This window comes from Cardiocondyla obscurior, linkage group LG03 (assembly GCF_019399895.1).
Source record: "Cardiocondyla obscurior isolate alpha-2009 linkage group LG03, Cobs3.1, whole genome shotgun sequence".
Taxonomy (NCBI): Eukaryota; Metazoa; Arthropoda; class Insecta; order Hymenoptera; family Formicidae; genus Cardiocondyla; species Cardiocondyla obscurior.
The window spans coordinates 9,161,390-9,186,185 of NC_091866.1; the positions used below are offsets into that span (position 1 = coordinate 9,161,390).

At 38.9% G+C, this 24,796-nt stretch overlaps 2 protein-coding genes across 5 annotated transcripts in view; one reads left to right on the top strand and one right to left on the bottom strand.

Annotated features, from left to right (window-relative positions):
• The window catches only part of Tsl (membrane-attack complex domain containing protein torso-like), a 192,467-nt gene that overhangs the window by 21,011 nt on the left and 146,660 nt on the right, over positions 1–24,796 (bottom strand). Inside the window, exons 10-11 of the transcript XR_011547778.1 lie at positions 21,530–22,640; positions 21,370–21,413 (exon numbers count right to left, since the gene is read on the bottom strand). The gene's annotated coding sequence lies outside the window, so the exon portion shown is untranslated. The remainder of the gene's footprint in view (positions 1–21,369; positions 21,414–21,529; positions 22,641–24,796) is intronic.
• Positions 1–24,796, top strand: part of LOC139113924 (zwei Ig domain protein zig-8-like) — a 53,161-nt gene that overhangs the window by 5,625 nt on the left and 22,740 nt on the right. For all 4 annotated transcript variants that reach the window (XM_070675378.1, XM_070675380.1, XM_070675376.1 and 1 more), the window contains exons 3-4: positions 19,095–19,270; positions 24,171–24,381. In XM_070675378.1, the coding sequence (XP_070531479.1) occupies positions 19,095–19,270; positions 24,171–24,381 (387 nt within the window). The remainder of the gene's footprint in view (positions 1–19,094; positions 19,271–24,170; positions 24,382–24,796) is intronic.

The window sequence follows — 24,796 nt, forward strand, 5'->3', positions numbered from 1 at the left end:
GCTCGCGCGGTTTTTAAAAACGTTAACAATGTAACAGAGAGTAAAAAAAAAATATTATAAGGTGGAAAAATATATTAAAACTTTATCTTGCGACATTTTATATCTCGAAGAAACAATAGAGCAATAAAAAAATATAACCGTTTCAATCTCTAAATAACTACCTATCAAGGAAGAAACTTCTTGAAACACCTGTGCTCGAGTATCTTATTGAAGATAAAATCAACGTTAACTGCCAATTGAATCATACCTCTTGCAAGAAGCGGCTATAACTTTATATCATCGAGTAAGTTAATATTGGATTAACAATATATCGTAAAGATAATTTCAACTAACGAATCGAGTGAGCAGTATTGACATTTGAACTAGCATGAGAAAAATTGTTAATCATAATGTAATAAGTACAATTTAATAAATTATATACATAAAAAAATTTATTTTACAAAAAAAAAAAAAAAAAATGTATACGTATATAATTCTTTTAAAAATAATAATTATTAATAATCTCATTATCCATGCCAAATCATTACACCCGCAGCTATCGTCATCACTGATCCTAAAAGTCGTTCCTCTGCGAATTATCGGACATCGGCGCGCTTATCGTAAAAGAACCGAATCTCCGGGCTGATGCTACGACCGCTCGATATGCTTTTTTTTTTTTTTTTGCTCTCCGAAATCTCGATCCGATCGGTAGTTCATTCCGAAGTAACGCCTTCGATAAGATTCTTACAAGTAGGTGCTCCGGTGAGAAAGAAACGACGGAAAGAGAAGGAAAAGAAAAACTTTCGCTGACGGTATTGGTATTCAGAAATGCGAACTTTTATCCACGAGGCATTCGCCAAGTCCGCGAGTATTCGCCGTACGTTCCGATAGCTCGTTGTATTCGCCAATGCTACACCGAACCTGGGGAACATCGCGATTTTACAAGCGATACAAACAATAGAATCTAACTTGGGCGATTAATGGCGAGTAAACTTAAAGGAAATTTGCCGCATTGTATGCTAAGCGAGTCGAACGGACAAAGAGCTCTTTTTCTCGTGCTATTAAGTTTTCTAAGTGCTCCCGCAAAGCACCTCATTACAAAGCCTCGGAAGACGAATTTTCTCTCGAGATACTTAATTAATTAGGAACGCCACCTTAAATGCCACGCCGTAATTTAGCTAGTGTACGATCCCGCCGTAATCGACCCACTTTCATCGACGAACGGCAATGTTGTCCATTAAAAATTCGCTGTTCAATTTTTAATTCGAATATAAGCACGACACGTGTACGAATAAATTTCCTCGACAAGAGTAATATTTATGAGAATCGAAGGATTTATATTCTTATTCGGTGACGAACATTATAGCTTACGAAAATCGAAAACCCCGTGGCGTGAACAATAAATTTTTACATTAATTAAATTTTTTACGGCACTGTTCAAAGGAACGAGTACTGATCCGTTGCCGCAAACGGATTATAAGGTGCCTAATTAATTGGCGCCGCTCGTTAATTAAATGTATCAGCTAGAAACCACCGCGTGCCTCCCGCAAATGACCCAATCGTGGACATCGCCTCGATGGCGAGGTATATTGATTAATCATCTCACGGAAACTAAAACTACCAGTTGTAAGTAATTAAATTCCCTGGATTCAAATAAAACAGACACTCGATTCTCAATTCAAAATGTTTGAATGGATCTCGCGCTTGAATTAAAAAAAAAAAAAAAAAAAAAAAAAAGAAGAAGTTTGCGTCTCATCTTTACACTCTTTGTTCCAAAGGCGAAGTCCGGCTCCCGGAGCTTCTCACGTTCATGCCTGAATTAACTGAATTTCTTCGACACGCAGAAAACCGACCGCGCCGCGCTACATTAATCATTTCGCAAACTGCGGAGCGTGATGAAGGCACTTGGCACGTTTGCACCGTTTACGTTTGCAGCGAGTAACTCTCGGTAGCTACGGATAACTACAACGTAATACGTCCGCTTTACTGCGGTTAACCGAAGGTAAAGGGAATTCCTAGGCCCCACGAGCGAGTAAACGTTCTTTGATTTATGGAACGGCTAATAGATTTTCCGTCAAAGTGAAAATTCATCAATTCGCAGTAGCCACAGTTAACGCGGATCGATATCCGTTTCGCGGATATCACCAGGCGATCCTTCGAGCAAATATTTTTGTTTCCACCTTGTCAGGCGTTTTTCAAAAAGTCGGCCGGCGGGCGCTCACATACATCAGGCCGAGAATAACGTTGCACGCGCAATATCCACCGATCGCGTCATGATATATCAAAGCGCAATTTACGGCGCTGCTATATCGCCAATATCAAACGAGCTTTTTCTCTTCTCTTCTCCGCCGAGGGAAATATGGTTGCATTCCGCCAACGAATCCAAAATTTATAACGGGATCAGCCGTGCAAACCGATGACGGTCTCTGATCGTAACATCCTTCATCGAGGGCATATAAAGGGCGGTGGGATTACCAACAAAGAAGAATGTATGTGTATGTGTAAACACCCGCTAAAAGAAAAGTGAATAATTCACGTCTACAATCCTACGGCGCTTTTCGCGCTCAACAAGTGTGAGAACGCTGTGTCGTAGAATGACAAAGCATTTTTACTTCTGAAGGGGGAGGGGAGAAAGGGAGAGAAAAAAAAAAAGTTACTTCCGTAATTGTAATCGACTCAGCCCGAGAAAATTCGCTGCAATTGGGACGCTGCGTTGCAAATGAATGTACAAAGAGACGATTTAACAAGCGAATTGGCACGAATATTTCATACAAGCGGATAAATGGAAACTTAAGATATTGACAGCCGTGAAAAAGAAATGTCATTTTGATGTGCTTTAACAAAGTATTTCGCGCTTCGTGTAATTGACTAGCTTGAAAGTGGCGAATGATAAATACCAAGGAAACGAAGGAATTCTGTAGTTCATGCGGTATACGAACTACTGTGACCATTAGTCTCTATAATGAGATCGCGCTTCTGGAAAGAAGGAAAGAAAGTCGATTTCCTTGTTCGTATTTCGATTTCAACCCTTGTTCGTAATCCATTACGATCGCTCATGCCGCACGATCCACTCAAGTCACAAACCTTGCTACGTGTATAATTTGCATAGATATAATTATCGCGCGTGTATAATTGTTCGTATTTTAGTGAGTGTTGTGTTAAGTGCGATCGAGGTGTTTTTCTGAGAGGAGGAATAGACTTCGAAGGCATCGGACGACAGCAGAATACCGATAAGGTGAATAATTTTTTATTTACATGCTACACGGTATTATTATATGATATTATTTAAGTTTGCGATACTAGATTTTTTTAATTTAACGTATATAATTTAAATAGACATGAAAGTTGCCGAAAGAAAATTATTTTACTGTATTTTTTACATTCTTTTAAATAAAATATTTTTTGAAAAGACGAATGAGAGATTTAGTTTGTATAGTAATAATTTGTTTAAATATTAATGTTTCGGGATGTATATTAATTTGAGAATATTTATTTGTTACAGATCAACGCACAGTTCATAATTCTGCCGCATCGTATTGGTGAATCAAATATTGCTATTTTTCATAGCTTACCCGTGGTATTTGTTAAAATTATTGATCCATTTTGCACCAACTATATTAAAATATTTTAATTTAAAGTAATAATATTTATAACTGTTTGAAATAATTCAGAAATATTTTTAAAAGCCCGTGCATATTCCTCACAAAATTTTCATTCAAATATTCGTGCTTTTTCACCGAAAATAGGAGCTTATTTAACCAATAATTCGATTGTCTGTAATATTTACCGTTCGCTAAATTGCGAATATCGGGATAACACGAAATTCCATGAGATGCGCCCGTTTGTGTGATCTTATCATACATATTTTAATAACAACAGCTGTCTCGCGTAATACGATACAGTTCAGAAAAATGTCTTCAACGAAATATTAGAAAACTGAAAAAAAAAACTTTCTACTATCGCGGAGCGGTACGTACCTATATGTATATTCGGAATAATAAGCGCCGAAGAAAATTGCTGACAACCGCGGACGTGTCTTCGCGATAGGGTGCCGGCAATTTTAACTTATAAGCCTCTTAAAAGCTTTGCCGTTTAATTAAATGGCCAAACGCATAGATATATATAAGAAGATTCTTTCCATTATTTTATATACAGTCAACGTATTGCGGGACAAAGTTCGAGAAGTCGCCGTTGAAACGCAATTTGGCTCTCCGCGACTTTCCGCGCCTTTAACTTCAAAAGGCTCTTATTTTCGGGAATGGCTCGTAAAGGGATTGCGTAGCTTGCGCTAAATGCGGTTTTATACCGGTCCCACTTCTCAGCAGAATTTTCAGGGAGATATTCGGGCGGTTTCTGAATAACCATCCGTATATACGTATATGCGCGCCGTCGATTTTCGTCGAACAGCGCGACCGACGGGCGCGGAACCGTTTCCTCGGAAAATATTGCACCGGGCGTACGTATTCCCAATGTAAACTCTTTGGGATGCAAATTTTCCTTTCCTACGTCTGCTCGTATCAGCCCCACGGCGTAATAAAGAAACGCATATCGAGATGAACCTTCTTCCCCTTCGCCGTCCTTCTCTTTCCGCCGATCGATTCGTTTTACTTTCCACATCGTTTGTTTCTTTAGCGTGAAAAAAATTTTTACGGCACAAGGTACGCGGCAAAATGAAGCCTGCTCGCGCAGTTAACGTTAAAGTAACGCATCGACAAATTTATTTTATGTAAAACGGTAAATGTCAGAGAGAACTTTTCAGAACGTTTGCTAATATTTCATCAGATTGCCCCTTTTCCCTCTCGTATGTCTGCTGAATTCATTTTGCTCTCTTTACTACCTTCCTCGACTGATCGCATATTATTTCATGAATAACGCGAAGAAAAATCGATCGCGTAAAACTAGTTCGCTATAAATTTGTGCCAGATTCGTATATCCCGAAAAAAAAATAAATAAAAAAAAAGAAATTGCGTGCCTACGCAGTGTGTAAGACGAAATATAACCGCGTAATGTACGTTATAATCGGTTGAAATATTTTGTAGCACTTTCGATATTAATCGCATGCGTGCGATGAGCAATCCCGCGATATTTTGACGGCTTTTCCGACATTTAACGCGATACGCAATCCCAGGAATCACGCACAATTTAATAAATCATGATATTATTAATAAACCGCGTGAATATATGATTTTCTATTATTTAATCCAGCGTTATATGTATTATTCTCAATTAATTTGGAAATAATAACAGACTTAATTATATTGAAATTGGAAAATTCCGAGCTCGTTGTATGTGAAACCAATGATAAAAAAATAGTTGTCGAAGCATTAGATGGCGATTACCGGCGACACACGGTTTTAAGCAAATATATAATACAGCGTAATTACGACCGAAATTTTACATTTTTAAATTAACGCGCGATATTTTATCACGGTGTTTAAAATTAATTCGTGTAAATTATCATAGTTTGCACATGTTATTTTTAAATCTGTACATCATAACATTTCACCGGCGAATTATACAATCCGACGAGCTTTGTACTATTCTACAATTTTAATATAAACATATAAAGCACATTACAATATTTGAAGCACGATATGAGGAAAAAAATGTAACGAAAGCATCGTCAAGAAGAATTAATTATTGTAAGAATATCATAACAAAATTACATTATCTGTAATTGCCCGTATCTTTCTCTACGATTATTATATTAAATGAACAAATCAAAGTACTTGAATGGATAATGTAAAGCACGGATAATGAAAATAAACATAATAATTATTCACGGGATTCATGCGTTGCGTAAGATAATAATACTATGATGTGAAATAGCTCTCTCTACATGTGAACGGTAGCAAGAAATCTTCCATAAACAACTGCACGCTTTACATCGTAATAGCAGATCCTAAGATCACGCGGTAAAATTGTATCTTCGAAATTATTTAATTGCAAAGTAAACGGCAGACTTCGGTTTTACGATTAATTCATAATCGTCAGTTATACAAAATTAATCCATTTCATTTTTATTGTCTTAAAATAGCCGTAAAACTTTTTTTTATTTTAAACTTCCCTGTTTCAAAGTTACGCCACTGTCCACGTAATTGCATTCTCTCGATGTATCACCGGTAGTATTTGTTTTTAAAATAGTGAGGAAGCGCTTTAATCTAGTTCGTACGGTGAAGATGCCGTCGTCGAAGAAGTAGGACACTAAATAACAGAGAAGCAAATGGCTCGAGGTAAAACTGGAAACGTTGTGCTTAAGACTCTCAAAGGAGCCCCGATTTAATTAGACGGAATAGCATGCAAGGACAGAGGACGGAAGGAACGGTGAAAGGAAAGGGTCAAGTGGTAGGAAGGAAAGGAGGAAGTTCCTTCGCGATTTCCTCATCAGAAAGGTAAATGAATAGAGTGGTTCTTCGTTGGGCACAACAATGTGCACCTGCAATTCGCTTTTAGCGTTTCTAATAGATATTGTCAGCGTTTCTGTACTGTAATATAGCACAAAGTACTAATTACTAACGTCGAAATTCATCTGCTCTATACATTAAATAGCATTCTAGACAGACGCTTAATTAGCTTTTCGACTCGATTATTAGAAATTCTTTTTATTAAAATTAACGGGTTCGACGTTCAAATAGTTTTCCGTTTAGATTTACGGAACATATGTAATTTATAATATTAATATTACAGCAAGTAGAAAGTGGTTTAATAATCAATTTAGTCTGTTACGCGAAAATTTCACGTTAAAACAAAAAATCATGATCGATCAATTGTCATCTTAAATAACGTCGAGTTGATAAAACAAAGTACGACAGACCATTCAAAGTTAATTACGACCTCTCTATTCATTCTCGTATTACATTTTCAATTTTAATTAATTGACGGATTATACTATTTAAATATTACAATAATGTCGGTATAGGCAAACGAATAATATTTCATATTCCATTATATCTACGTGTGTGCGTCATAAAATGCACATAAAAATATAAGTAAAAATTGATCGTATTAACGCGATACATGTTGTATAATTGCAAGCAAGGAATCTAATCTGAGAAAAAATTTTGAAAAACGTCAAACGAGAACGGAATAACCATGAGTAATTATTCATATATTTGTTTCTTCCCACAAAATTAAACAATAATAATTTTTTTAGTAGTCTTAATATAAAAAAAACGGCGAAAATCGGCCTGTGAAAGAAACGTAAAGTTCAGAAACTTTATTAATCAACAGACACGATACACATTTCATTCACGCGTGCGAAAAAGTAACATCACAATTACTTTTTTTTTTACTCTTCCGGTTGCACCGTCGTTGCGCCGCGAGAGTTGGAAGTTGCGGGGAAAATGAAAATGGATTGCGCCTTCTTTTTTTTTTTGGCACAGAGTAAGCTATTCCGTTGATTCGAAAGGCGGTGTTCGAAATGAAAATAGATCGATGAGCAAGACGAATATGCTTCGTTCTATCGATGAGTTTGCCGGCGCTAACATGCGCCGTGCGCTGACAATGATGAGTTGGGTATTTCGAAGTACATGGCGGATATCTCGAAAAAAAAAAAAATAAAAAAAGAAAAAAAACGGCAGGGGATTTCGTTAGAGAGGGTAATTTTCATCGAACGCTACTATTGCGAGAAACACTCTTTCAATCGAAGTAGATTTATTTCTTAATTTAACGAAAAAGTTAAACGCGCGCGCGTACGTCGTATTACAGATACGAAGATCGTAATTGATATTATTACTCTTCGATACATCCTATAACAATTTCATTCGTATCTCCGTTAACTTTCTCGAAATAAAAAGGAAATAATTTATCACGTGTATTTATCATTTATTTTATGAAATAAAAGACTTTCAGAATTTAAAGGGAGGTATTTTTTTTAAGTACATATATAAAACCTGTGTGTAGAACAAGAACTACTACCGTGGTGTACGAACTATCTGTATTGTACGTAGCGCGAGAGTAATCGTATTTTTTATTAGAGACGAGGTCTCAATGATCTGTTCGCGTGAAAGCAGAACATTTCTGATAAAACTCTTGAAAAATTTCTCAGGACAATAAACAATAGAAAGAAATAAACTCGGAGAACGGGTGAAAAGATCTTATTTCGAGGGCCCAATCGTGATTAAAGGCAATATCGGTTTCGGAACTCGACGGGACTTTAATGTTGAGGGAGTACCGTGTTTCACTATTCATAAAATGTCGTTAGCATAGATGAGTTCTACCTCATGCAGGTGCATTGTTGCGGCGCGGCATAAAACTGGCACGATAGCAACGGCGTTCCTCCGGAAAACGTGTTCTGAAAGGTATGCTCTAATGCTTCCATTAAACGAATTCATTGGACAAGTGCACGCGAGAGCTTCGCTTCGGACCGCGCTCGTTATAACGGTCACCATGCCCCTGTACGGATCGATGCCGGTCATCGGGACGAACGACAAAAATGCTACTATCACATATCGCTCTCAGGATACGACAAAAAAAAAGTAAAAAAAAAAAAAAACCTTTACCCGTCTCTAGAGCTTTTTCCCGTTGTATCTCCCTGTCGCTGTTTCATTTCTGACCGATACAAAATATCCTCACTTTTGTAGTATCAATTTCGATCATTAACTTGATAATTGAGAACAATAATAAATATACGTACAATACGAATACGATTTGCAAATATTATATACTGCGTAATGCTTGACCGCGATGTATGTAATATGTATTGTAATTTATGGATGCATACGAATGTGTACACTCTGAAATCTATTTTGATGATACTGGCGTGAATAAAATACAGAAAATTAATTCCTCTTGTAAAGTGTTTTACTATTTCTTTTTTTTTTTTTTTTAAAATTTAATTTCAACTAAAACCGCGCGCTATTTCCTTTATATTAATATATATTTTGGAAGATATTAATTTTCCATCGTGTTGCCACGACTTTTGTAAGATTAATATTGGATCTGTGCCAACGAGCGCAGACAAAATCTCAGAATCGCGATCCAATCTTTTCTATGAATATGCAACTCTTGGGAAACGCTTTACTAAAACTTTTATGAAATACTCGTTTTTTCGCCTTGAAAAGAAAATGACGTTACATTAAAATATCTAAGCCTGTTCTATATACAAATATGTATCTATTATTTTGGGAAAAACGATACTCGAGCACAGATTGTTTCACATATTAGTTTCTAATACAATGTAACAAAGTAAGATATATAAAAAAAAGGGAATAAAAAAACGCGAAAGTTGGAAGAAAAAGATATTCGAATAGATGAGATCTGAATACGATTGGGCAGAAAATAAGAGACGTCGCAAAAGATTCTTAAAATTTCTGCAGAAAAAGAAAGAATACCAGGGTTCGATCAATCGATCCGTGAGTATCAAAAAGGTATTATAAAGATTGCTAGGCGTCTCTTTGTTCCCGAATGGAAAGAGTAGAAAAAGTTCTTAATGAGAGGGTGCCCATTTTATTTCTCGGGAATAGATTCATTTGATATCTTAAAAAACTCGAAGAACTTAATCGTGGCTTTTTGATGCATTTACAAATGCAAAAGCCTGGACAATGATCGATAGTCGTAATTAAAGAACGAACTTAATTATACTACATTTATTTAAAAATTCCGCTTTTTATGAAAATAACTTATGATTCTAATTCATGCGGAAAATCCCAATCGCAAATTTTATTCTCTTTTCTTCCGTCAATTTTATTCATTTCACTGCTATTTATTATTAAAAATTTATATTACAAATAGCTGGAATCAGCGATTACAAAAAAAAAAAAAAAAGAAACTCCTGATTACCACCCTAACGCGATGTAATTTTTCTTCTAAGGTATTCCCAAGGTGCAAAAAGAGAACTGGGAGCAATTTCATTTTAATATTAAACCCTCTGTCTTCAGAGGCTGTCTCGGCAGGCAACGTCACTTCCACTGTCGGTTTGATTCAATCAAGCGTTCTATTTTATTGTTAGATTACTCGCGGCGCTTTATGATGTACAAAAACCCGTACCTCCCTCGTATCAGACACACCGAACGAGCTCTGGATCAATAATCTTCGACCTACAAGCCTTTTTTTCCTCACTTTCTTTTTCTCAAGATAATTTATTCTTTTCTTCTCTGCTCGAGTCTTTTAGCCTTTAACTATATCACTACAATATTTCGGCATTTCAAAAACGCGATTCGTACTTTGCGAAGCTTTGCCCGTCTTCAACGTGTTTATCTGTTTCAAAGATATTTCGTTGTAACATCGCGTTAGAGAGCTTTATGTTGAACAACACGCAACAGTAGCCGTGGAGAAAAAAGAAAAAAAGAATGTCAGCGTAATATTGTTCAGTCACGAGCTAAAATTTTTACTCAAAGCTTTGTGGAGGTTAAGTAATAAGAAATTTCATGCTTTGCTGCGATATTATTAATATGTAGATAAGATATAAAAATGTTTTTATTAGATATGCTAATATGTATATATCGGCTGTCGCTGAACACAGTCATGCCGTTTAGAAATTCATCTTGTCGCGTTGACAATAAAAATGTCGACATGCGACAGGGTTGTTAGTTCGGAAACACGGCAAGCTATTTGCACCGCGAGGGATTGTCTGAAAATCTTGTTTTATTCGAAACTCCGGTCATTAAACACGTGATAATTCAAGCGGATAATGCACTCGCACGGCAATATCGCCGACTGCAATTCCACGCGTGTTGGAGCGCCCTTTCGTAAACGCGCCGCCTCCGACTCGGCAAGAAGAAGCCACCGGAATAATTCACCAGGCGCTCTCCACCTCGTGAAGTGTAATGTAGAATAATGTTTTACACCATTGCGGCTCACCCACGTGCCGAGTCGAAACGCGGGGATAAAATGAATTTTGCAGCGTAAGGACGTTCGCGCGCACTTCATCCATCACGCGCCTTTTTGTCCCGTTAAAAACAGCATAAAACGCCAATAGCGGCCACGAAAATTGCATGGAGAAAGGTGTATTAACAACGTAACGTAAACAACATTAGCGTTCTGCTGACATTTTTCAAAAATTAACTTTTCAACTATTTTAAAGTGCTTCGCGCGAATTATGTGATTACAAACGCAAAAAAGGAAAAAAAAAAAGAAAAAAAAAATATGCGGTAACTCGAAAAATATTTACCGAATTTAATCTCGACCAAATAATACTAGTAATATCACAAATAAATTTATCATTTCTAGTGAACGTTTATAATAATAAAAACCAATTCGAGAAAAGTATTTTTCTTCGTTATTCTGTATTTATATTGCAAGAGTAAAATGGTTTGAAATTATTATGTCATAATCAATGTAGTGATATACATTTCGAGATGAAAATATGCACATATATGTATGTATATATATATATATATATATATATATATATATATATATATATACATATATAGGCAATGACATCGATAAGGACCATGTACCAAGGGGCGAAACGTGAAGCAAATATCGATCAGCGCGCAAAAACGCCCGGCGATTTTCCACACGCCCGACACCGTATATTCTCTTTCTTATGTCTTCGCGTACTTCATCGCTTTTCCATCGATATCGACGCGTTCTTTTTCCTTTTTCCCGTACTCGTTCCGCATTACGCCCGGCCGCGACGTGAGCGAAACTTTGAAAACCGCGAGTTAACTCTTTCGAGACAGTCTATCCGGCGGCATTGCGACCTGCAAGATATTACGTTACCCTTTTTATGTTTGCTATAAGCTCAAAAAATGCACGGGATAAAACTTTTACGATTTCTACGTTGCATTTCCCATATCTACGTATGTCGCCGCTATGACGGAGTTATAAAGTTTCCGTCATTAAAATTGCTTTGTACTCGTGAAAACGTGTTAAATTTTCCTTTGCCGTTTCCATCAAGTTTCTCATTTTGCTTGAGAGAACGTATGTACAAGGCGGCGCTTTATATTAATTATATATATGTTTAATTAGAGATAGAAACCCATTTGCCGTAGAGATAACGTAATACTAGTATTTTCTTAGCATCGTCGCAAATGTAATTTTTCTTTAAATAATATTAATTAAACTTTGCCGCAACAATAATTCAAGTCCAAATTTATTACTAATATTGTCTCGACATACGTGCGCGTGTGATATCGTTTCCAATGGAGGAAAAAAAAAAGAAATTTGTAAGAAAAATGAGAACAGTTATTAAAAATTTTTTTCACTCGAGAAAAGTTATTTCAAATTGATTAAAGAATCGCATTTAGCCGGGACGTCCTACGTACACACGCTCTTGTTGTATAAATGTTCGAAGTTACGCGAGAGAAATGAAATTATTTTATAACCACCCCGTTCTTCCGTGACGTCTTTTATCATAACTATATCCTATCTCGCGGAGTATTCCCTAGTGATTCTGGGCACTGCCCTTTTCCTCGTAAAACTAGGTTAAATCCAAACGGCCATGCCGCGTTTGGTTGGAATAAAAAACAAAGAACTGAGTAGAAACGTAACGCAATCGGTGCATCTGCATACTCCATCAGGACATTGCTTTTTATTTGTCCTCGACGCCGTGTTATTTCCTCCGCTCTCCGCAAAAACGTGAGCTGAATAATATTTTGACGGTAATATTTTCTTCGTTGTAAACGTACGAAAGAACGTCACAATAGTCGCGGATAACGTTATCGTTATTTTGTACGCAACGGAATGCGTGGGCTGCATATGTTAAATGATTGTTCGCGTCAAGTTTTATCGTTCAAGTTTTGCGACACGCTCGAGAGATACCCGCGAGATAGCGGGGATACACGCCGCGCGATATTAATCTAATATAATCGAATAACCGGGAACTGTGATTTGCAGCGTGCCTCCACGATCGCGCTCGAGAACTGCCGCTTGAAATTTTTGCCAGGCACCTCTACTCTACTCGCGTCTCTCGCGATTTCGGGTGTCCTTAACAGCTGGAGAAAATTTTGCCGGGCCACGTAGAAAAGTTCGCGACGGTGTAAAACGCGGGCCATCAGCCTGCCGTCGGTGTTATTTTTCGCTGGAGAGAACCGAACAGTAAGTGCGCGGTTTCGTAAACAGCCGACGTGCGCTTCAAGCTATTCCGCCACATTTACACCAGACTATTTGCATTTTACTGTTAGTACGACAGTAGCGAACTGCAGGAAATAGCGAGAAGCTGTGGACGATGTCGGTTGCTTCGAACGCTGTGCGAGCGAGGATAACGCAAGCGGCAATGACAATGACGAAGACGACAACGAGAAGGGCGACAACGGCGACGATCACGGTGCATTACCGGTGCATGCTCGATCTCAATATCACGATGTGCTTATTTGTAGACACTCGCAACCGCACGAAGGACATGGGTACAGAAAGGTCTAGATGTGTTCCAATGCCCTACGACCAAACATCGAACGATATCCTGATGCAAGGATTACGATAATATCCGCGAGGCTCGAATTCGAAAACGGTCGCTGCACAAGAACGAAATTAGATCCCGACTAGCGTTCGACACTGAAAGGAACATATCGATTCCCGATGTTGTTGCGCTAAAGGAACTTTATCGAAACTATATTTTGAGAAATCGTGGGAAGAACTGTTGAAATAGCCTCGCTACTTTTTCCCGGGTATTTTTTTTCCCCTTTTATTGAAGCAAGGGTATCCGTAATATGTTGATAAAAAAAATAAACGAAAAAATAGCGTTTCTTATTTTTACGCGAATTTCCGTACACAATGAATATTTATACGGTCTTAAATTAATAAGCAGAGGTAATTATTATTTAAAAAAAGTATAAAGCGCCTGTCTTTAGAATCAGAAGACATCATTTAAATGATTCCTTCGATATATCTTCCGTGCCAATATTACGCATAGCTTCAACTTGCTGGGAAGTCTAATGAAATTCCATAGCGGCATAGTGCAATTTCGCACATTAAATCGACAAACAGGCTAGTCTCCGCGATAATATCATTTCTCATCCATCACTTGGAAAAGAAAATTTCTGTAGCGTTAATGTACTGTGCCAACATTATTTACAAATTAAATAAAAAAAAAAAAAAAAAAAGAAGCAACGCATTAGAAATTATTGCAAATTCCACGCGGAGCACGATAATTTTAACGCAAATATTCTTACGCAATAATGCATTTTATTTTATTCCAGCTTTTTGCAAGCTCCGTGCTTCTCGTCACGCTGACTCGAAAAACTTCGGAATTTCTGACAAAGCGTTCTGACGAAAATCCCTTCTCTCGTTTCGGAAATCAAAAATTCTATTATGTTTGCCACGTATGCGGCACTGCGCCGCCGCATAGGGGAACTCGGGCGTATTTCACAGAGGAAAAGAGCCGATATTCACCACGTCACTGATGCAGAATCACGCGAGACTTACTCGCAAGTGGCATTCGCTCGCGATGCATTCTTCTCGCGTAGCCAGCCAGACTTTCGGCCTCGCGGCGAACCCTAAAATGCACGGATGCGGGGGACGGCGGGTGCATCCATCAACTTCGATCGTCAACGTCTGTTTTCATAGAATTTCTACTGCAGCTTTCGAGACTCTCGATGTATGTACGTACATGCATCCGGGACATTCCTTCGTATCCGTACCTCGAGACCTTTTCGCAAGACTCTTCCGTCTAGCCGCGCTTTTCCCCGCCGACGCAAGAGAAGAGAGAACGTTATTCCCGCGTGGCCCCGCCAAGTCGTTCAACGACTTCTTCCAACGACAGTTTCTTCTTTCTCGATAATCTTTCATGATATAACCTACTTGAGTAGTTCACAGATCCTCGCTAACCGACTATACGCAATACGTTTAAGTTTCAAACAATATCTAAAGTAATACCGCGCTTTAGAACGGGCTTTTAAAATGTATATTTCATACACCTCAAACGTTTGTGATTACGGAATCTCTTCGACGTATTATTCTTTGATATTCTTTTAAATTCTAGACTTAGTTTATCTAATATTATCGCTGATATATCGATACGATACGTATTTTACAATATTGTTAATTTGATTTTTATCGCTGTTGGAAGTACCGGTCGTATATTTATGATGTAAGATGTTATTATATCACTCATAGTTGCTTTAGTAATCTTTTCGTAAACGTCTTGAAAGAACCTTTTTTCCCGGTATGTCACACTTCGTCGCGGAATTCGTTCGATGTATGTTTTGCTAACATCTTCGTAGATGATGTTCTATTGTACCCGAAGCTGCACGTCTCTGACTTCTCCATTTTGCCTTCCGCTTTTTGCTTCTTTTTCCAACCACCAACCTCTATCCTCGTCTCAACCTCTTGTCCTAGTTGTTTGAACAACGAAGGGTGGATATTATTCCCACGGGATCTTTCCAGTCGTCTTACGACTTCCTCTGGCGGGGACTCTCTTTCTCAAGGCACCGTGTGCGAGATACTTTTTACGAAATCTTTACTGCGATATTTAATACCGAAAATTATTCACCGTTAATTTAAACGAATTATTATGTTCTTGTAAAAATAAAATAAATTATAAAATTTAAGCATTAAATTTTTACGTGTTAATAAACGACGTATATATTTTATATTCAAATTAAATTGTTGTTACAACGTAAATTATTAGAGCAGCATAATGGAAAAAAAAAAAAGAAAACTGTTCGTACGCGTTTGCTTTATACAGTGCACTTAAAACAGATTTAAAAAATAGCTGTAAGTAAATAAGTGTAAAAGAAAAATATTCGTAAATATTTTATCTTATTTACGCTCGATTCTCTTTGCAATAATTTCTAATTTTTAACTTTGTTATTTTCCAATCAAACGTGCCAAGCATGCTTTAAAGACGAAGCGAATATTATTTCAGCGCTGTTGGCCATTATGAGAATACTGCTAAGGGAGCTACTTTACTTTTTGCGAAATATTACAAATTTGAGATAATGCATAGAAAGCGGAAGTAGCCTGCTGCAACAAAATTTCACTAATTTTGCTTTGCAACATAAAAATTAAACAATATTAAGTATTATTATTTTATCCCAATGCAATTATTACAATCGGAGTAAATTGATTGCTAATATGATTTATATTAATACATTTAAATTAAAACCTACTGTTTAATTTTGAATATTCTATTCAGTTCTGGGGCGAATAACTTGTTTCGTTCGAATAACGAAGCCTCGGCAATACGTTTCACGGCAAAGAGCCATCTCATATAAAGAACGTTCTCCACATTCGGCAACGAGTGACGCAGATCTCTCTTTCTGGCGGCAGGCGTTTCTCACGAGGCATTGCAGCCAAAGCGCAGCGAGGGGTTCCAATCCGTGGAGTTGCCAACGCTCGCATAAGACGTAAATAATGTTGCGCCTCCGGTGTATTCCGCATGCATCGAAAATCCGAGAGAAACGATCTCGCCGGCGACCCCGATCGTCAACCGTCGCGACTGGCACCGATACATCCATTCCCGCGGAATTTTTCAACCGCATACCGGCTCGCGTAGGAATTCTCGCGACATATGTCTTCCGACGATTTCCCCCTTTCTTTCCTTCTCCTTCTTTGAGTCTACGTCGCGGAACGCCGTCGGCTTTCCTAACTTCTCTTTATTTTCTCACGACCATTTTTCTCCTTCATTCACCCACGCCTCAGCCGTTCCGGAGCAGTTCCGGCTGTTTGAACAACGGCGCGAATATTATTCCGCCGATTACGCGCGACTTTTCCGGCTAGAAAATCCCCTCTACGATATTTCCCCGTGTAGGCGGCAGTTCGCCCATCGGCCGTATTTCTTCTGTACATTATATAACGAACGACGTTTCCAAACTTTTCAGGGCGAGATGCTCTCGAATCGGTGACATTTTAATTTAACAATACTCTTCAGCTTTTTTCAATAAACTACGTGATAAAAATTTTCTTTTGTCATAATAGTGCGAAAAATTTGGCAGCGTGTTGAATTAACGTTTCACGAAAACGCGCAAGATGCGGATCGATAGCGATTCTGTATATAAGAATACCGTGCTCCGAGTAATCGTCGGTATCCTTCTCTTTGCCATTTAAAACTTTGTAATTTTTTTTTTTTTTTTTTAATTTAAATTTCTATACTGTAATATCACAATTAAAAATTCTCAAAAATATAAAACATTATATTGTAAATATAGACGTAATTAATTTTTTTATAGAGAGAGAAAAATTCCGACTTACTTTGAGCAAGACTTTGCTGTTTAAAAAATGATCTTTGCTACTTCGAAAGGATAACGAGGAGCTCTTTTACACCGAAAGGATGTACACGAGTGAAAATACTTTTAACATTCCGAAACGGCAAGAGAAATACTAATAATTTAACTGGCTGCTAAACCCCGGCTTTTGCCAGGCAACTTAGGAATGGAAGGGGTTAATTTGCGAGTTTCATAGGACCCTCTTTCTCCTAAGGGTTCGCCAAGCTTATTAGAGTAAATAGCTTAGGAGAGGTGCCCCGTTCGGCCGCCCTTGTTCAGTTGGGCCTTTCATCTCGCAAAACTCATCTCATTCTCTCCCTCGCTCTAGTCTACGACCTGAAGGATACAGACCGTGGAATCGTTATCACTTTATCAAAGTCGGGCGCGGTGCTCGCGCTGACAGGAGAAAGACCATGCTTTCAACCGACCGTATCGTTTATTAACGGTTTAACAGCTTCGTGCAACGTATATTGTATTAAAGTACGAGACACCGCGCAGATTAAACTGTTGCTGTTACGAGAAAGAAAGAAAAAAAGTTACGTCGCGAACAAGCACGCGAACGGAAAATGTCTGGTTTTGTAACATATTTAAACCGTATCGCAGTGATAAGGCAATAATGCGGCGTGAAAATTATTTGAAAATCCTCTTTTAATTTTTACGCCGTTGCGCTTTTAGTGCAATTTAATCGAGTGGAAGTTGAGCCTAATTGTTATCTAATGACTATCTAGGTACTAGACAATAATTACTGGCTAATAACGAATTAGAAAAACTAGATGTCCAAACGTTTTTCGCCGCGTACCAGGCTACTGCGCGTATTGACTTATGTCAATGCGCTTTCGACTGCAGAGTCCGCTGGACCAGCCGAGTCAACGTCCGTCGCCCGCGCGTCCCGCGCCATGTGGACGCGCAGCGCGATAGCCGCCGGCCGAAGTACATACACGCACGTGCTCACGGCACGGTGGGTCTGGCGGTCGGAGAACTCGGTGGTCGAGAGCGCGTTGACATAGGTCAAAGCGCGCAGTAAATTAGTATGCGACAAAAAAAAAATTACAATAACGGTTAAACGCTAGTTAGATAAATACTAAATAACAAATATTTTCTTACAAATTATGGCTAGTATCAAATTAATTACTGACTGAATATATTCAACCTGCTTGATCTAACCACTGGCCACAAAATCAAAATAGCTGGATGAATTTCCATTCGTGTTAATTCTCTTCACGACGCGAGCAAGAAAAAGGAATCGAGCCAATAGAAACTAATATCAAACGACATCGATACAACGTGCAGTTTGAAAAATTTGCATATCACGAATAATCGGAGCGTGAAATCTCGGGTGTGAAATTCGCGTGCAAAGCCGACAGATCGAAAAAGGCATGTCAGTACAATTCCTATCGAAAATCAGCCGGAATCCATTTTAAAGCTCGAAGCCCCAGACATTTTCGATCGGGTACGAGTGGCAATTCACAGTACGATCAAACTATTTCCACCGGGAAAGACTGTGATTTGAATGATAATCATCCCGAACGCAGCAAGTTGCTAACGTCTTCTATGCAAATAGACATGACTTCGCTTTTCCGCCACGCACGTATGAGTCTCCGTGGCACATCGTGCACTCACGACCCGCGAACATGGGATATATACCCGGCCCGGACGAAATTGCATTTGCCGCAGTGCAGGGCAGGATACATGCGACCTATCCGACATAGTATTTTCGAAGCTCCGTTCCCTGCACGAAGCCGTTCACACAGATCTAATGTGCCGATGGCTCCGTCATCGTGTTTCTCCATTTAAAATTACTGAGATAAACGGTCGAGTGCACGCACTCCTTGCAGCGCTCAATCTAAAGTAATCAGTTTTCTTTTCTGACGCTTGACAGGTTATATTCTTCGTGAAACAACGTTCGACGGCGTGAACGAAATTTAGAAAATACTTGAAATGAAAGTGTTAATATAAAATATTTAAATTGTATTTAATTTGAATCGTTCCTACGCCTTCATGTATTAATGGAAGAAATTGCAATAGTTTTTACAGAAAGCATCGCGTACGAGTCGCGTGTTTTCATGGCGGATACCTTTCAAGAACGCACAACACCGGAAATTGATCCATACTTCGACACTACTGTACCGTCCAATATTACTGGGTTGGCTGGAGAAACCGTGCAACTGGCGTGCAGAGTGAAGAATCTCGGAAACAGAACGGTGAGTTGAAAATAATTCTTTCTTAAAGACGCGTTAAATTTACAATAACCATATTTAAAATGCAAGATAAAAAAAGAAAAGATAGATCTTCGCTTAGCAGCTGTTGCAAAGTTGATTCGATAAATTGCGTATCACGTCGGAATTATCGGGTAGCTTATCGCCGAATTACGATCTAAGCCTTGCAAGTAGCAAATTCAAATTTTGACACGAGGTATTGGCAGGAGAACACAACCATCGACAAGCCACAAACACGCGAGATAGGCTTGTCCGAATAATGCACGAGATTCGAGAGCGACGAGCCGAGATGCGCGCCGCCGACATTTTCGAAATATTGCGGGGAAACTGCGTCTCTTGTTTGCGGAATTGGCAAATTACAGAATGAGAATGTAACGAATATCGCGAACGATGTTTACAACGCAATTTGTCGCAGTAAAAAGCACGGAGAGAGAATAGCGGGATTTCCCGTGGATTATCCGGAATGAAAATTCCTCGCTATTATTCCGGTTATGTAATTATCGTCGTCGTTGCTGTTGCAATACCGCGACGACCTGAGTCTCAAGCCTCGATCCAAACTTCCGTTATTGATTAAGTTAAGTCGGTTTCGCTCGCGACGGGTCGTAAAAATTTTTCTTTTTTTTTTTTACCTCCGCGGTTAAATCAGTGTTTCGAGTACGAGACGGTAAATTTAACTCGAAGGCGGACACGGCCCTCGGGGAATTTATCTTCCACTTTGGGACCTCCGGCCGTCCTCGATCTCGAGTATTAACGGTTCACGGTACTACTTGGGGATTATCGTAGCGGTTAAGTAGAAAAGGACGATCTTTGTCAGACTATGTCTTCATGTAGACTCGGTCGGGAGGTCACAGTTTTAATCCCGGAGTCTCATCTCTATGCAAAGCACGGTTCTTCGCATTTGCGTCAGCCGCAGCTGCGTACGTATCGTTTAATACCGTTTTCGTTGATATCGCGCACTTATTTATTGCGACATATAACAACAGGGAAGTGTAACCTGAACTTTAATCGCGGTAGCTAACACTCTATTAAAACGGACTCTAATGATAATGCGACATCGTGTTAATATGCCTCGCCACTCGGATGCATTAAACTTTTGTAATAACGCGGGCTCGCATATCATGGATTCGTGTACCAAGAACTTTTCTGCTTTTTAAAATTAAATTTTAATAAACATTTTACTATCAGATCTTTCAATACCTATTTCAATATGTTTTTTTTCTTTTTTATATACAGTAAACCCTTATATCTTTTATAAATATATGTTGCCATAAATCTGTACGACTCGTATAATATCATTTCACGTAACACGGAAGGCATTCCTCACGCTATATGGGAGCTCGTTGTATATAAGCGCGCACGTGCGAGTATGTATTAGAGTCGTAAGAGAATGTCAATAAAATTGCTGGGTTGAACGAAATTACGCACAGCCTCTGATTCGTGAGAAAGCGGTCGGATATGAGGAAGCCGAAAACGATGAAGTTACGTGAAAAAGTTGCGCCTCCGGCGGGTAAGAATAAGCGGCACTCTCGAGATGATATTAACTCTGGAAGTCGGTTCCGCGTATGCAAAAAGATTCGGGAAAGGTAGAGCAGCAATCGTCGTTATGGCAGTCACATTGCGTTCTTGGGTTTTATCTCGCATATTTCTGCCGAAGCTGTGCACGGAGCCGTGCTCTTTTTCTTTCTCGCGCGCATATCGTGAATTTTATTATGCGGAAAAAGTTTCCTCCGAAGTGCGTACCGAGTACAGGCGACGCCTTCTTCTTACGAAAAGTATATTAACTGCGACGCCGGCATATTCGAACAGCAATCGCATTAGATCGGAAATAGGGAACTCTCGCGGTTTATATTTCCGATAATATTCGAGCGCAAAGTGAACACCACGAGTTTCGTCTCGCAGTCAATCAACACTGCCATTACATGTGCAATTTATTACAGAGCCATATGGAAAATAATATTATGCGCCAATTTCATGAAGTAACAAAGCATATCTCATTTATTTTATACTAAAAGAAACCATGTACACGCTTCGCCTGCGCTACTTTTCGAAAAGCTTCAATACGTAAAAAAAATTATGCTACTCACCAATCTGCATGAGCGTCAGCGGAGTTGTGGAATTCAGCCGGTGACTGTAACATAAAAAGAAAAATATTAATACACACATGTAAATTAGTTAATACAATTAATAAAAAAAAAGATAACAGTTTTATTTAATAAAGATTTTATTTAAAAAGTTTATGCTTACTTAAGAGTTGCTCCGCCGATGCAGGATGCCCGTCCCGAGCCTGCTCCTCCTCTCAGATGGGACGTGTAGTCATCCTTCCACAAGTCACACGCGAGATAGTCCACGACACTCCCGTCCGTTAAATTACCGATCTCGACACAAGTACGCGTACGGCTACGATGTAAACCGAGGTTACGTTTGATTCTACGGTCCATTCGCGTCGGCGGAATAAACAACACCGAGTGTTTATATCAGGTCGAACGCTCCGTGCGTAATGCGCCTGCTGCGTAACCTTTTCGTCCCGGAGCACTATGTATATCGAGGCCCAAAGTAAAACACAGAACGATGAATGGAATAATACAGTAGTACGAAAAATAATTGTTCATTCCCGCGTCCACGACGTCGACACTTGTCCGTATACGAGACTGTGCTATCCGCGGTCGAAAGTACGAGAAAGTCCGGAGCGATTAACACACGTCCTTTAAGTTTCCGGTCTCGACACAAGTACGCGTACGGCTGCGATGTAATCCGAGGTTACTTTTGATTGTCCGGTCCATTCTCGTCGGCAGAATGAACACCGAATGTTTGTATCAGGTCGAACGCTTCGTGCGTAATGCGCTTGCTGCGTAACTTTTTCGTCCCGGAGCACTACATCGAGGCATGAAGCAACACACAGAACGATGAGTTGAATAATACAGTTGTACGAAAAATGATTGTTCATTCCCGTGTCCACGACGTCGACACTTGTCGTATACGAGACTGTGCTATCCGCGATAGAAAGTACGAGAAAGTCCGGAGCGATTAACACGTGCTCGCGCTCGAAGCTCCGTAATAAGAACGACCGTCAGAGATCTCGGGCCTTAGATCGAAGGATTTCGATGCACGCCGTATCGTCGCCCGACTACATATACGTAAAGCACACGCAGATATGTACCTCGATATCCGTCTCGAAAGAGAGCCGATGCTCTTCGCGTGGCCGGCGTACCGTCTCTACTGCGCGACGGGCAACGCGTAGGCTGTGAACGATCAGGCGATTCACGGAGCGCTGTGATTGGTCGACGCGCTAGGGACTTCTAGTGCGGCGCGGGAGAGGCGCGAAGAGGGGATGGGAAGTCGCGACGACCGTCTTTGCCTGTAACATAATAAGTATACATAATAAGTATATTAAATAGCATAATAAGTATATTAAAATTAAATTAAACCTGAAAATCGCCGATTTAATAATTGACACATTTATGCAATTATTAAAACCAAACGAGAGAATTAATCTGTGTCGTTTTTAAGCGGTAAAATTAAACGGAATTATTAATATCGATCAACAGTTAATTCAGGCGTCTCACGAATTTTTTGTTTATAAGATTTAGAAAAGAATTCACTTTACCTCGTAAGTTACATTAATTAAGCTTTGCGAAAACAATTTCTGTGATATATAAAGCTTTGTTTTGCATGTAGACATTAAAACAAAGGTAGATAGATTACCGAGTATATTTAATAAGCTAATAAATTGATTTACAACATTTGAGTTAAATAGACCTAAGAATAATTAACTAAAATCATCTACTTTTATTATTTTTACGTTGATAAATGCCCGGGTATTCAACGAAATGAGAATCAGTTAGCGATATTCTATTCAAGGTAACCGTTGCAAAAATATTATAGCAGTTTAGCGAATACAATTCTCGCGAAATTGCATATGAATCAGGCAAGTGCACGCTTTTCCCTGAGTTTCCAGACTAATGTAATCTGTTAAAGTAGCAAAAATCGTTGAAGTTATTAAAGCGCCAGGTTTGTCGTTAGAATGTAATTTCCGACATGTGGGAAAATTGCGCAGGTTACGAATGTTATGATGGTTCCGAATTATCGGCTGGATTCTGGTCTAATTAACGGGTTGAAGAACTTCCCGGCATTATTCAAACTTGGCGAGCGTCACTTTACACCTTACTCTCCTCCTAGGTTCAGTGTACTATTATCGTATTGACGTGGCGGCAATTTTACCTTCGTTCGCGTCGCTATTTTGACAAAATTTACTAACGTGGCAGCTTAACCGCTGCTAACGCAGTTAAGCACGATCTAACATTTACCGACATTTTACTGAATTATACAAAGTTTACGCGACGGATATATTTTTACGCCATACGTCACGCGGGTCTATTACGTTTGCGTTTCATAATTTCTAATAGAAACTAAGTGAACAAATTCGCCGCGCCTATTCGCCTATAAATAATTGCAGTGCGAGGAAGTCGTCGTTGGGCCGAGATTGTAGCCATACATCACGGGGTTATATAGCATTAAACAAAGACATGAAGTATTCCAGCTGCGGCGAATCTACTGCACTCGTAAATTTCTCGGGGGCCAGGAAAAGGGAGAGTATAAAGTTTTATCGTCCAATCTTACGAGCAACAGGGCGTGAGGAGCGGTGATAGTTAGCAATACGCGCACCACGCGCGGTAACTCAAGATTTCTGCATTTAGATTGCAGAAACCGACATATTTTCGTCAGCCCGTTGTTAGCCGCAGATTTATAGCGAAAACACTTTTAGCTGGCTGCAAGCCTCCTTCTATTTAAATCGCGGTAAAAGGATATGAAATGCAATATTCGAAAATAAATTGTTCTTTTCACGTGTTAAAGAGACGAATCGAGATTTGGCTGTCTTTTTTCTTAGATTTCGTGGGTGAGGCATCGTGACATTCACCTGCTGACAGTAGGCACTTACACCTACACGAGCGATCAGCGTTTCGAGGCAATGCACAAATTTCATACAGAAGAATGGATTCTGAGAATACGATATCCGCAGCGAAAGGATTCTGGTATCTATGAGTGCCAAATATCCACGACCCCACCCATCGGTCATCCTGTTCGTCTCATTATAGTTGGTGAGTAATAATTATTGCATGGAAAACGTAGCTACGAACGATAATTTTAGCTTAATAGAGATGCATGAGAATTTGCATCGTAATTTAGCAATTAAGTACCTATCAATTCTATTATGGCGAGCACAGCGATTCATTTATTGCCAGAGTAAATAATGTTTTTGCTTACATTACAGTTAATGGTCATATTAAATATCTTGTAATAAACATTGATTTAATATTAGTCATAACAAGCAATTAAAAAGTAAAAGAAGGAGAGATTAAAATTTATCTTTGATATTTCACCTTTATCCGCGGAGAGAAATTTGATTCAATTGGCTTTAAATAATTTACATGATCGATATTGTTAGATATTTTTACTAAACTTCTTCAAATAAAGTGATTTGAAAAATTTAATTGTACAATTAAAAATATTCTT